Genomic DNA, 13770 nt, shown 5'->3' with positions numbered 1-13770 from the left:
GTGATACCTGCCTGTACTCTTCCTTTGTGGCCTGGCCTTCTTTCCACTTCCTGTATGTGTCCTTTTTTGTTTTCAGGTCATCTCTAAGCTTTGTGTGAAGCCACATTGGCTTCTTCTGCTGTTTTCCCCCTTTTTTCCTTGTTGGAATTGCTTGCCATGGCGCTTTTAGAATTTTCTTTTTTAGAAACTCCCACCCATCTTGGACTCCTTTTCTCATTAGGGTGGCTTGCCATGGAACGGTATTTACAATTGTTCTGAGTTTATTAAAATCAGCTTTCCTGAAGTCCAGGGTGCGCATATGGCTACTCTCAGCTTTTGCTTCTCTTAAAATCAAGAATTCAAGTATGGTGTGGTGACTTTCCCCCAGAGTTCCTGTAACTGCCACTTCATCCACCAAATCATCTCTATTGGTTAGAATCAATATCTTAGAGTTCTGCAATAAGAGGAGGGCAATATTTAATATATTACCAACAGTAACTTTATGTCTTGAGGAGCAACTGACACATTCTTCTGCATATGTAACCAGTTAGTAATATAACAGATTATTCCTAACTGATCTTGTCTGGATATTCATGCTTGATTTTAACAATGCAGGGGAGAATTGTCTTCCTTTTTTCAACTTCCATTAGTTTCTTCTAAGGTTTATTTGGAATCCTACCAAAAAAGCAGCCATGGTGTTAATTTTTGTCTTTTTCAACCTGATTCTTTACATGTTCATGTTCAAGGTCTTGCACACATGTGCTGTTCTATTCAGTCCAATGAAGGAAGCAAATCTGTGTGCACAAAATAATGTGGGCAATTGTCTATCTAACTGTGACTGTCTACAAGTAGAATGGACTTCTGTGAGTGGAATGGCTCCCCCCGCCTGCAGCCTCCTGTGACCTCCAAATCTGCTTTGGATGATTGGGGAACGCTCCAGAGCAGATATAGGAGGGGCAAGCAGGAAGGAGAAAAGGAAAGGGGTGCCGTTGCACTCATGTGGCATTGGATATCACCCTATACATATAGATGTGGTCCTGTTGTAGCTAGCAGAGTTACGCATATGTTTCAGAGCAGTACCAGCTTCCATTCCCTGCTCGCCAACACTTTGTTCCATTCAGACAACAGTTCCTGCCTTCATCTATCCCTGCCTCCGCGGTGCCATCTGAAGCAGGTTGCTCAAACCTGGTACATGACAGGGCTGACTCTGTATCAGAGTGACTACATCCAGAACTGAAGGCTAGTATGAGGTGTTGTTCCTCTTAGCCATGAAGACATCTTTTTTCTTCCTCCTTTCAAAAATAAATTTCTTATATTTCATGTTTGATTTGGTTGATTCAAACTGGATCACTCCATTTGAGCTGGAACAGAGTAATAACCCCCAAATCCAAATAAATCTGAGAATACAGTTATTTTCTTTAATAGGGTACAAACTGGCAGGCCAATTAATCTGCTCATCTGTGAAAATATATTGCAACAAGCAGTTCCATTTTTAGAAGTCGTTCTCAGAGGTAACATTATAGTGGTCTTGTTTTCTTCCAGCTCTGCAACACGGTCCAACTCCTCAACAGTAGCATAGGTCAATTAGTGGACAAATTAAGCAATTATTAGCCACTAACAAGGGTGACTGGCATCATTAGTCTTCCTGTTTACCAGCAAACTGTTATTTTAATAGAAGGACCAACAAATAAATTAGGGCATCTGTTGTATCACAGTGTCTGTCTTCAAGTAAATTATATTAAATGGACTTGGTTTCTGCTAGATTCTTAACCTTGGTCTAATGAAATACAAGATATGTTTCTTGCTCATTATAGAAGATGTAAATTTTAGTTTGCATTGATTTATTAACATAAAGAGCCAATTCTTTTAGTTTTAACCCTTGATCTAAAGGTTATAATCTGCATCTGAAAGAAATATTTGAGAAAAATTTGCTATGAGTCTTTGCTATGATTTTATTGTGGGATATGAACATGCATATATGGCAAAGTTCATTTGCATCTTTGTTTTGATGACCAATAGAAACTTTTCTTTCTTGTCTTTAGAACGAGATTTGCCTTTGTCCTTTGCTATAAAGATGTGAAGATATCTTCAGTGAAGGCTGTCACATAGTTGGTTTTTGTTTTTCTTAAAGCTGGTATTAAAATATATATCTGTCTGCCCATTTCCCCCTCCTCTCAGCAATTTCTTTTATTTTGAGATTTCTCAATAGAAGAGGAAAACAATAGAAAAAACATTTTGGGAAATGCAGTTCAAATGTACCTGTATTTGGCACCAATTCTTAACACATAAGAGAAACTAACATGGAAACCACATGTTTTATGTGCACTTGTATTCTTAAGAAAAGTGGTGCATCTGATACATCGTGTTTACCCCACAGAAGTTTCTCTGAATTGGTTTTCTCTCTTTTTGGCACTGTACCACTTAGATCTGTTGTGTTAAAAGCAAACACCCATTATGTCAAAATTGGTCAGTTTTGAGAGAGTATTGCTTCGAGTCCTTTCTCTGCCATGTGATACAGTTCTGCCAAATGACTTTTTAATGCATATTAGTTTAACACCAAATGTTGACTGCATTATAAAGGAGAAGAGAGAAGGCTTTCCAAAACTACACTTAGTCTCTGCCACCCCATTTTGGAGGCAGGGTAGGGGTGGCAAATCATCTTGTTTTGTATTCCAGAGATCTTTTTTCTCTCTGACTTTAAGCTATCCATATAACAGGCCTTCCTTTACTTCTCTGGGAACATTTTTCCACAGAGTATCACTATGCTGGGAAATTATGCTAATCAGATTTGATTCCCATTTTCCCTCTGCTTGAATCCAATCTGTTACAGAAATTACATGACAGATGTGTTGGTAGATGGGATTTCAGTTCAAGAGCTCAGCTTCATAGAGTAGCCCTTGCTATATATGTCATTTGTCACATTTTCATCCTACTCTTCCTCTAAATAGTCCAGGGCACCTTATAGGGGGTTATCTGATTTTGCCATCTCATAAAATGTAAGGTAAATTAGGATGAGAGATTGTGATAAACAAAAAGCCACTTATTTTGTGAGCTACATGGCAGAAAGAAAATTTAGCCACCCTGCTCCAAGATCAGTATTAGAGCCACTACACCACATTCTGTCTTGATTATAAAATTGTTGTGACTTATCTCAGAGTTAAGTGGAAGCTGGAAGCTCTATTTATCTCTGCATTATCATTTAGGACCTAACTAGACGTGATACTAATTGCATGAATATAATTAGTTTGCTTAATTTTTCTAGTGTAAATAGCAGCTATGCCACCCCGTTGGGCAGGATCAGGACCACAGCACATGTGGAGGGGGGTTAATCATATCCTTGATGAAAATCACCTTACCTCTGGAGCTGTTGTTAGCTTAGTAGGGAAGCTCTATTGGTGCCAATGGTGGGAAAGGAGACAGGAAAGAGATCTGCTACCCTATATCCAAGGCTTCATTACCAAGAGGTCAGACTGTCACATTATTAAATTGTAATACCTATTGAAGGATCTACTATTCACTGGCCAAAGTAAAGATGTCTATCTTGGGATGTCTCACCAAGGTAGATGGTAAAACACAACTTGATGCCTTGCAGATGTCCTGGTCTGAAGCATTCACATGAAGCACCTTGTAGGCAGCCATCCCATCCCACCACCCTGAGCACATGACACCTGAGGTCATGAACTATAGACATACTGAGGGTACCTGAGTGCATCAAGTATAGACACATTAGGCCAGGATAGGGAACCTTTTTAGCTCCATAGGCCAGATACTTATCAGGATCAGCCTTGTGGGCCAAATTTGACATACGGGCAGGGATGCCCACCTGTTAATTATTTAATGTCACAATGATGACAGGTGCATTTGACTTGTGTACTGCCTTCAAGTCAATTCTGACTTATGGCGACCCTATGAATAGGGTTTTCATGAGGCTGAGAGGCAGTGACTGGCCCAAGGTCACCCAGTGAGCTTCATGGCTATGTGGGGATTCGAACCCTGGTCTCCCAGGTCATAGTCCAGCACCTTAACCACTACACCATGCAAGGTGCTGTTAAATGAATAGTTTTTTTCCTTTGTTTTAGCAGAGATTCTGATGCAAATCCCTCCCTGAATCAGGTAGGGGTTTGCATCAAAAGTCTTACTACTACTACTACTAATAATAAATTTAATTTCTTTGTTGCCTATCTGGCCAATGGCCACTCTAGGCGACTTACAAAATTGTTAAAATACAATTGATAAAATACAGTAATACAATATAAAAACAATACATCTGCAGCAACAATATTAAAATTGGGCAGGAGGCATTACAGTTATAACAATTAACCCTCCCCGGATACCCCGAAGGCCTGCTGAAAGAGCCAGGTCTTTAAGGCTTTCCGAAACACATTTAGGGAAGAGGCGTGCCGGAGATCTTGTGGGAGGGAGTTCCAAAGAGTGGGGGCCGCCACTGAGAATGCCCTCTAAAATGGATGGGGGAAAAAGCTTTGTTTTAGCAGAGGATTCAGTGCAAACCCTTCCCTGAATCAGCAAGGCATTAATCAGGAGAAGCATTTATCCCCCTCTCTCCAGTCATCAGCTAATGAGTGTGGGTTAAATCCTGATTCTTTGGCTGCATGCCACAGTTGCTTCCTGGAAACAGCCAAACTGAGCAGGATTTAACACCCCATTTGTTACCTAATGAGCACAGGTTTTTAAAAAAATCTTGCTGCTTTGGCTGCATGTCCCTGTTCCCTGCTTGATTTAACACAGGATTTAACCCACTCATAGGCCAAATCGTAAGCCAAATTGGACTCCATGGTGGGCCGAGATAGGCCCACGGGCCAGAGGTTTCCCACTCCTGCACTAGACCAGTAGGATCCTCCTTACAGTGAATCTCAAGACATGATAACCTAGAGCACATTAGGAAACCCAAAGGGACTCCAGTCATCTCAAAGCTGCTCTATTTATAGAGAAGTTCCTTTCTGTTCAGTTGGTAGGAAAGCAAAAAGACTTTCTTGGGAACTGGTCAGATGATGATTAAGTGGAAGGGGGAGTATGGCTTGTATTTGCACAGCTCTCCTACCATTAGGGCAAGGACCTCCTGTGGTTCTCTGTTTTCTGCTTTTCTCATTCATTTCTTTCTTTCCTTCCAAATGTTTTTCACAGTTGAGCCTGTTCATTGTTGGTAGATGACTTTATCTTGAAGTTAGTTTTAGCAGCTAAATTGATCTCGAAGAAGGGAAGTACAATAGTACAGGTGTATTAATTTATGTCTGGTGTGATTGTTTTGTTCCTGGAGAAAACATGGGGGGGGGAACTATTTGTGATTACAACATTTTGTTACTTTCCATTACTTCAGATAAGAAGCTTTCAAATTAGGATTTATCTTTATAAATACAGGAATACCCTGCTATACACTTTATGGACACTCGTGAGTACGGACATATTTACAGTAGCACCATTCCCCTGTTTACGTACGCTCGCTTCGCAAGAACGGACACTTAACGGCATGACGCCACCGCCAGATCCGTTTCCAACTACAAACTTTTTCTTAAAATAAGGCCTACTGTGTTTATTTTAGTTATAAATGAGTTATTTACATCAGTTATGCCCGTATATGACGATTGCAGTGCAGTATATGCATCGATAAGTGAAAAAAGGTAGTGCTTCACTTTAAGTACATTTTCGGTTTATGTACTCGCTTTGGACCCATTGTGTACATTAATGCGGGGTATTCCTGTAGAGCTGGAAAGAAATTCCAGATGCCTAAAAATTTAGTGATACTGTTCCATCCCTGTATAAGATTTTGAGTCTGGAACATGAGAGCTGATGATCTTCGGGTCTTTAAGGTGGTGTGATAGAGCCATTATTGCCTATGGAACACTATCTTTCACTCTCTCCCCCCCCCATGGTCTCAGAGCAAATTAGTTTTGTAGGTTTCTGAAGCACTGAACCTGAAAAACTCATTTGACCAGAAACCATAGCAAGAAAGGGGAAAACTACATCAATGTGGGTACCACAGACAATGTTGGCTCTTCAAGTTTAAATAGCACTACAGTGTGAGAATCAAGAATTCGTAAAACTTTTCAAAAAGGGAAACTGAGGGCTCGGAACAGCCAGGTGGGTTTCCTTGGTAGAATTTGCCTCCTACAAATCCACAGAAGCAGAGGGTTAACTGGATCCCAGTCCCGGACTGGAAGATGGAGATGGAGAGTGAATGAGTCCAGTGTTTGGATGCACACTGTTTTGTGAGGAGGTCCTGAGGTATGCTACACATGAAAGGGACCTTGCTAAGAAAAAGACTGTGGCTCCAGCATCAGTGATCAGTTCAGTATCAGTTCGTAAGGGAATTGAAAATAATTCTTGTTCTGTTGTCTTTTCCTTCTAATTAAGGCCATGTAATGAAAGTGGGGTGCAACTGTGCAATAACTTAGTGCTTAATTACAATTTCAGTAGAACAGAATTTAATTCATTAATTAAGAATACTGGATGCCTTCTGATTAAAAAAGGATTGCAAAAACAGTCAAAACAGGATTCAGAACAGGCTAAGATGAATATTGGCAGTATCTGTGGTCTTAGATAAGACCTCATCATCCTTCATGGATGGACTTAGTATAGGATGCAAAAGGTTACTTTCTAATAACACATCTTAAATAACTCCTGAGAAAAGCCAAGGAATATATATTATTTGATTCAAGGAACAATTCTATTCCACGCCAGTTTCAGTAAGTAGTGCAAAGCATTTAGGGAAGCAGTGGCACAGTGACCATAAAGCAGCTTTGTTGATGCATGTGTATATAGCACATGAAAGAGACTTCTACTGTTGTTAGATATGAGATGTGCATATTGAATTTGGGCTCCTACTGGGAGGAAAGGCGGGATATAAATTTAATAAATATAGAAAGAAATACTGCTCATAGGCTTAACTGAGTTTTATTATTTAATGTATTTTGTTGTTTTGTTGAATGTATTTTGATATGTTCTGACCCACTCTGTGACCACACAAAGAGTGGGATATAAATTCTGAAATAAATAAATAACGTTATCTATGGTCCATTCAGACCAGTATCTTTGGTATTAACCCCCCCACACACTATTTTCATTTGTAAATATTTAATTAAGTTAGAGTTTATTTTTGGTCTAATTATCATGGTCTAATTATCACAGAAACCTGTCTTGAGACATTTAGCTATGTGTGGAATAAGAATGATGGTCAAGAACTATAGAAAGGAATGTGATGGGAACTGAAGCAGTACTGACCATCTTTTCACACACACACCCCAAACCAAGGTCTACTTATTTCCTTCCTTCGTATCAGTGGCATGATATGAACGCTATGGTGTGTGGAATCAATGTTCTTATTTAATTGGTAACAAAATTTAAATAAAACTACTGTTTCCTTTTTTGTGACATTTAGTCAGCTGTATCCTGGAATTAAATATATTTTGTAAAACATTCAAAGTATGTTCCGTTTTATAATAATAGGAAATTAATCCCACCCCCCCTGTTTCTCCTAGGTATCATTGATTTTCTTGTGAGTCCACATCCAATTGCCAAAGTATTGCGAGATCATTTGGTCTTCAAGATTGCTCCTATGCTTAATCCAGATGGAGTATATCTGGGCAATTACAGGTAAGGGGTTTCAATTCAAGATTGTAAGTGTTTGCCTATAATATGCACTATAATTAAAGCAAAATTTGCACATTGCCAGAAAATAGGGGTTTGGGGTTAAAATGTTGGCACAAAATAGATACCAAAACTCTAGGCAGGGCCGGTTCTAAAGGGCAGCCAGGTTGGGCACTGGCCTGAGGGCCCCGGAGCTACAGGAGCCCCTGAGGGGCCCTCCGCTCCCCTTCCGTGATCTGTGCCCCCCATGCCCCCCACTTACCTGTCAGCCGGCTTTTTAGCATTGCCCTTAATGAAGATGGCGGCTGCAGCTTCCCTAAGGTACTGAAGCTGCTGCCGCCATCTTAGTTGATGGCAGAGATGTGCGCGCATAGCATGCACGTGTGCCATCAACAAGGATGGCGGCAGAGTCTTCATTCCCCTTAGGGAAACCGCGGCCGCCATCTTCATTAAGGGCAATGGTAAAGACTAGACAGGTTGGGGGGCCATGCGGGAGGGCCATGCACGTGTGCATATGTGCGTGCACATGCGTGTGCACGCACACCCATCCACCCACTGGGGGGCCAGGGCAAGCTGATGCCCAAGGGCTCCTGCATGCCTGGAGCCGGCCCTGACTCTAGGCAGAGTCAGTTCAATCTTATTCAAAATTGTAGTTCAAGGATGAAATCGATGAATCATAAAGTGTTCATTTGTTTTCTACAGTTTCTTGAATGCTAGAGTCAAATCCCACTCAACTTTTTTTTAGCTGTGTCTCATTTTGCAAAAATATTGTGTCCTAACTGGTCAGCCTTTACTCAAGTTAACTGCAATTTTTCTTCCTCTTTTAAAGTTAATAACATAGTGCATTCCTTCCAGTTACTACTTTGCTTTTATAGCCAGGGATGCTGTGGGTGAAGTAGTAACCTTGTCCTTTGTTACTTTTGCTCCATTTTCATACTTCAAGTTGCACTTTTCACTCTCAAGAACTCTCAAGTCGGGATGGAAAGTTCTGTCAGTTTCGGTTCTCTCAGTTTCTGATTTTACAACCTTAATTTCAGTTCTCCACATTTCTGCAGCAATTTGAAGATTTTTTTTTTAAAATCCTCATGAAAACTCTGCAGCATTTTAGTGCAAATTTCTCCTAACAAAACACATTTTGTAGGCAGATTTATACACGTTTGGACTCAGTTTCTCATTATGTAATACATTTTGTATGTTTTCACTAATATATTCATTTTTATGCAAACGTTCCCTAAAGTATGCATTTCTGCAAACATTGGTTGGTTGGTAAACTGCATTGCAAAATTTGAATAAGTGAGAATTTCAAAGGTTTGCTGTGTTTCAGTTCTCATATTGCTCCGACAAGTGCGGATTTTATAAATCCGGCTTCAAATGTGAATTGAATTGAATTTCTCATCCATCCCTACTATCTACCTCCTAGGACCACACCCCTTCAGAATGCACACAGAAGGATAATACTTTTTAGTCTCCCTGCTTTTTGAATTCTAACAACTCAGGCAGAAGCTTGACTGGAATCTTTCCCACAGGCAAATTTACAATGTGGAGGAAGCATTTAATGTGAAGAATCATTCAAACTTCTATTTTGAAGTGTCATGAGGCCTTGTGTGTGCATGTGTGTGTGTGTGTGTGTGTGAGAGAGAGAGAGATTAACTCTCAGTGATTAGGGCTGTAGGCCTTGTGGAGGAAGGGAGATTAACTCTCAGAGATTATTGCTATAAATCAGATTTTTTTTCCTGTGAAACACACAGGATCTATTGTAAATGCACAAATGCTGCTAAGAAGGTCTCATGATTCTCTCAAGAGTTGTTTTGCTGCTATAGTAAGAATGGAGGTAGAGGGAAAATATGTTGTAGCAATATTTGTAATAATAACTGACAAGCAACTTTTGTTACCTGCATACATTTCCCTGTCCTTTGGTGTTTTTAAATTTTATCTATTTATTTATTGAATTTCTTAGTCGCCCATCTGGCTGGCTATCCAGCCACTCTGAGCGGAGTTATGATAATTCATGGTGAACTATCACTGAGGTGCCCAATATTTCTCAGACACATCTGGCCCATCATTTTCAGTGCCCCTTGAGAAGCTAGGTATTACAGAAAGAAAATTATATTTTGTTCTTTAATTGCTGAACTGATAGCACATTATAATTTTAGCCTTTTCATCAGATGCAGGAAATTTGACCATTCTGAATTAAAAGGACTGCTAATGAGGTAGATGGAAAAGCGTTAGATTTGCTTGCATTTCACCACATCATTTACAAAAATGCCTAATGTAACTAATAACTTAAAAATGAATACAGTAAGCAGAATGCTGCCTATTGCTGGAAGAAGGATATTAAAATCTTGATAGTGTGAATACTCAATGTCTATTGAATAATTCACAGCAAGGATTTCATTTGCTGAAGTTTACTGAATGACCTTTTATCAGTCCCATTTGAAATCTGAGTTCTGATACTCCAGTAAAATGTAGTTTTTTTTTTTTTTTTCAATAATTTTTATTCAGATTTTCATAAAACATACAAGACGAAATCATAAAACATTCAAAGACAAAAAACAAAATCAAAAATAGTTAAACAAAAAAAAAAAAGAAAAAAAAAACAAAAATAAAAAATAAAGAGTAAAATATTGACTTCCCATTTGTCAAAGATCAAATCAGTTATAAGTCTATAATATATAACAATCCTGTCTCTTAAGTCATATTATAAAATCACTTTCCTCCAGTAGTTATCTTACTTAATCATCAAATCTCATAAACATTACTTTATTCTTTCCACAAAAAGTCAAAGAGAGGTTTCAATTCTTTAAGAAATATATCTATCAATTTTTTTTTCCAGATAAGCATATCGATTAATCCATCTCATTACTAATTATGATAATCTTATTGTCATAACCATAGTCAAAATAAACATTTCAATTAATCCATCACATCAGAATCTGTTAGGTTCAGTAATTTCAGTAGCCATTGTTCTATTATCCCTATTAGTTCCATTTTCCATCTTCCATCTTCAGTAGTCTTGTTAAGTCCAGTAATTTCAATATCCAATCTTCCATTATCAGTATTCCATAATAATCTTGCTGTCAAAGCCATAGTCATATAGTAAGAGTCTGATGGGAATTACCTCTATCCCAAATATTTTCTTGCCATCCATTCTGAATAGGTTGCTGAAATACTGCTGTAAAATCATATCTCTGTTCTTTTTTTCAAAATACACTGGGTCATCTCTTAAAAGTTTTTCCATTGTCACATGGCTGCAGTTAATTCCATAGATTTTCTCTATATTGGGCTCCATCACATCATTCCAGTCCAGAAGATTATCCATGCCATTGATAACTTTATCTCTAGAATCTTCATTAATTTCTTCAGAGATAACATTGAGTTCCAAACAATAGATTTTATTTCTAAAGTCCATAGACTCCAAATCTTGTTCCTGTTCCACGTTTGTTCCAATCTCCGGGATCTCCTCTCTCACAGGGACCCCTGTTCCAGTCTCCAGGGTCTCCTCTCTCACAGGGACCCCTGTTCCAGTCTCCAGGGTCTCCTCTCTCACAAGGACCCCTATGTCTTTAATCTCCTGTGTCTCCAAACAATAGATTTTGTTTCTAAAGTCCATAGACTCCAAATCTTTTTCCTGTTCCACGTTTGTTCCAATCTCCGGGGTCTCCTCTCTCACAGGGACCCCTTCCAGGGTCACCTCTCTCACAGGGACCCCTATATCTTTAATCTCCTGCTTCATTTTACTCAATTCAATTTTCAGCTCCTTACAACCCTGTCGCAGGTTTTGTTTCGTTATCTCAATCTCATCCATTATTTTCTGAAACATAGTTATTTCCAGATTCTCAGCTACTTTCTTAATTGCCATTTTAAAAGAAAAATATAGGAAAACCACTTCTTATTTCAGCAACAATTGGGTTAATACTCCAAACTTGGTGACATCACAGTATAAACAGAGCAGACAGCCTTATCTCTCCATGCTTAAGTAAACAAAATGCAGTTCCCAGGATCGAAACAATTAATGGCGGTCGTCAGGAAACAGATTCGTCAAAATAAAATAGACCAAAAAGAGAGTAGTCTCAGACAATATAATATTCTTCAAAATAAAAATCTAAATGTAGTTTTAATGTGATCCACAAATTAATTAAATCAGTGTTCCAGGATTTAAGTAAGTTTTGCTAAGTGAAGTACCCTGCCTAAACTGAATTGCGCACCACACCTATAGATACTTGTGCCAAGGTACTCAATGCCTCCTTTCTAACAGTCATGGGATTATATGTCCTTTAAATGTTAATCTGGCAAGGCCACTATTAATCAATGTCATTCAGTTTTGAGTGATACACCAGAATAATTTTCCCATATTTAAAGCAAGATATCACTTTGCTGCTGAAGATAAGGCCATATGGCCTCATTGGTTATTAACCATTTTTGCCAGGCTTTACATAGCAGCAGAAAGCTGGATCTATCCATCCTGTGCTCTTGACCCTGCATGTATTTGTTAGACAACTTTATTTAGTTATTTATATTTATTTATGCAAGTATTTATATACTCCCTCTCGCAAACCATCAGGGCAGTGCACAATGACAGAAAACCATTTAAAAACAATACAAAACAATAATTAAAATTAGCTTCTCGAAATACATTTCCTAATGCAGAATAATTATCACACTTCCTTCTGTTTTTTACACCTATTAATTGTCTGGTTTTTTTAATCAAGACACACAAAGTGCAATCCACAGTAGCAAAGATAATACTAGTAGTATCAAGAATGATTTGATGCCCTCACATTTTTGTTGCCGAAGAAGAAGAAGAAGAGGGCTTGTGGTTTTGTAGGATTTTCCAGTGGTAGAAATCTTCATAATGAGCAAGACATGCATTTAATAACACAGGTATAAAGTGTTACTGCTGGGATTCATAAACTGATGGTAGTCTATTGCAGTGAAATGGTAGCATGTTTGGTTGTATTTGTTGAAACTGGATGACAACAAATTACACACCTGTATTTATAACAGAAGAGCTTGTACATACACTACAACTGCAGAGAATTACTATTTAACAATACCAATAATTTGAAATTCATTGGAGGCCTTGGATTAAAAACAGACTATTTTATTTAGAAAATAAAATAAAATACTAAGTAACCAGATTGTTTTTCATATTCAGTGAACACAGGCTACATAGATGTGGGGCTAGTTACATTAGTTTTACTGATTACAATGGTAGCACTTCTGTCCCGATTTCTAAAATTCCTTTCACACTACAGCACCAGGAATCTTGGCTTGTCAACCAATATACTGCCATGTTGCGCTAAATGTATTTCACACTGCTGCAATGAACAACGACTTGTTTCCGTCACTCACCCATTATACACATGCACACTGTAGTTCCCCCATAATTCATGGCATGAGTGTATCTCGTCATGTCTCCACGCAACCCCTCTTCCTTTTGCTTCTGACATTTTTGTGGAATGTGTGCAAGGGGAACTGCTACCTGCGCCTATGCTAGAATATGCTGGAATACCAGCACAATTTTCATGAGGTAAAGAAAAGGGGGGGTGAGAGCAAATTCCATGCTGGGATACTGCATCCCAGCTGTTCGTGTGAGCAGCAGCAGCGTGATTGCAGAAAAATGCAGGTCAAAACTCCCACAATTTTCTTGATCTTAGGGCTTGCAAACAGAATATTTCTGGAACCATTTATCATGGAAACAAGCACTAAATTTCCACTATATTCTGTTAGATTTCCAGAACTGGCTTCTGTGTCATGTAATGACCAAATAAAATAAATTATGAGGTAAGGAACCGTGAGGAAATGGATTAAACTGCTTTCTGAGAGCACCCACACTCCCCTCATACGGAATAATGAAATGTGTGTGATATTATACAGAACATAAAGCTAAATAGCCAGGGCTTAATTAGAGACTGAACTTGCAGAGTCGAGACTGGGAACTCAGGATCAATCCTAGAGCAGGTAAAGGAAAAAAGTTAGCAGAATGGTCGGTATTGGAACACACATAACTGTAGAAATAGTTTCCGGCACGATCAAGCTGATGACCTCTAGGGATGAATAGATGAGTCTATTTCTGGGCTGTGTCTGTTTTGCATGCATTAATTCATAAGTCAGTTCTGTCCTGTTTCTACATTAATGTGCAATTATAAAAACGAAGCATGAAGATTGCAGTATGTTAAACATTTTTTC

General features: G+C 38.7%; 1 protein-coding gene across 1 annotated transcript in view; it reads left to right on the top strand.

Moving 5' to 3' along the window:
* Positions 1-13770, top strand: part of BEND5 (BEN domain containing 5) — a 1596389-nt gene that overhangs the window by 1288949 nt on the left and 293670 nt on the right. Inside the window, exon 9 of the mRNA XM_061632932.1 lies at positions 7473-7587. Coding sequence (XP_061488916.1) covers positions 7473-7587 — 115 coding nt within the window. The remainder of the gene's footprint in view (positions 1-7472; positions 7588-13770) is intronic.

This window comes from Rhineura floridana, chromosome 6 (assembly GCF_030035675.1).
Source record: "Rhineura floridana isolate rRhiFlo1 chromosome 6, rRhiFlo1.hap2, whole genome shotgun sequence".
Lineage (NCBI taxonomy): Eukaryota > Metazoa > Chordata > Lepidosauria > Squamata > Rhineuridae > Rhineura > Rhineura floridana.
This window is presented reverse-complemented; position numbering and strand designations above follow the sequence as displayed.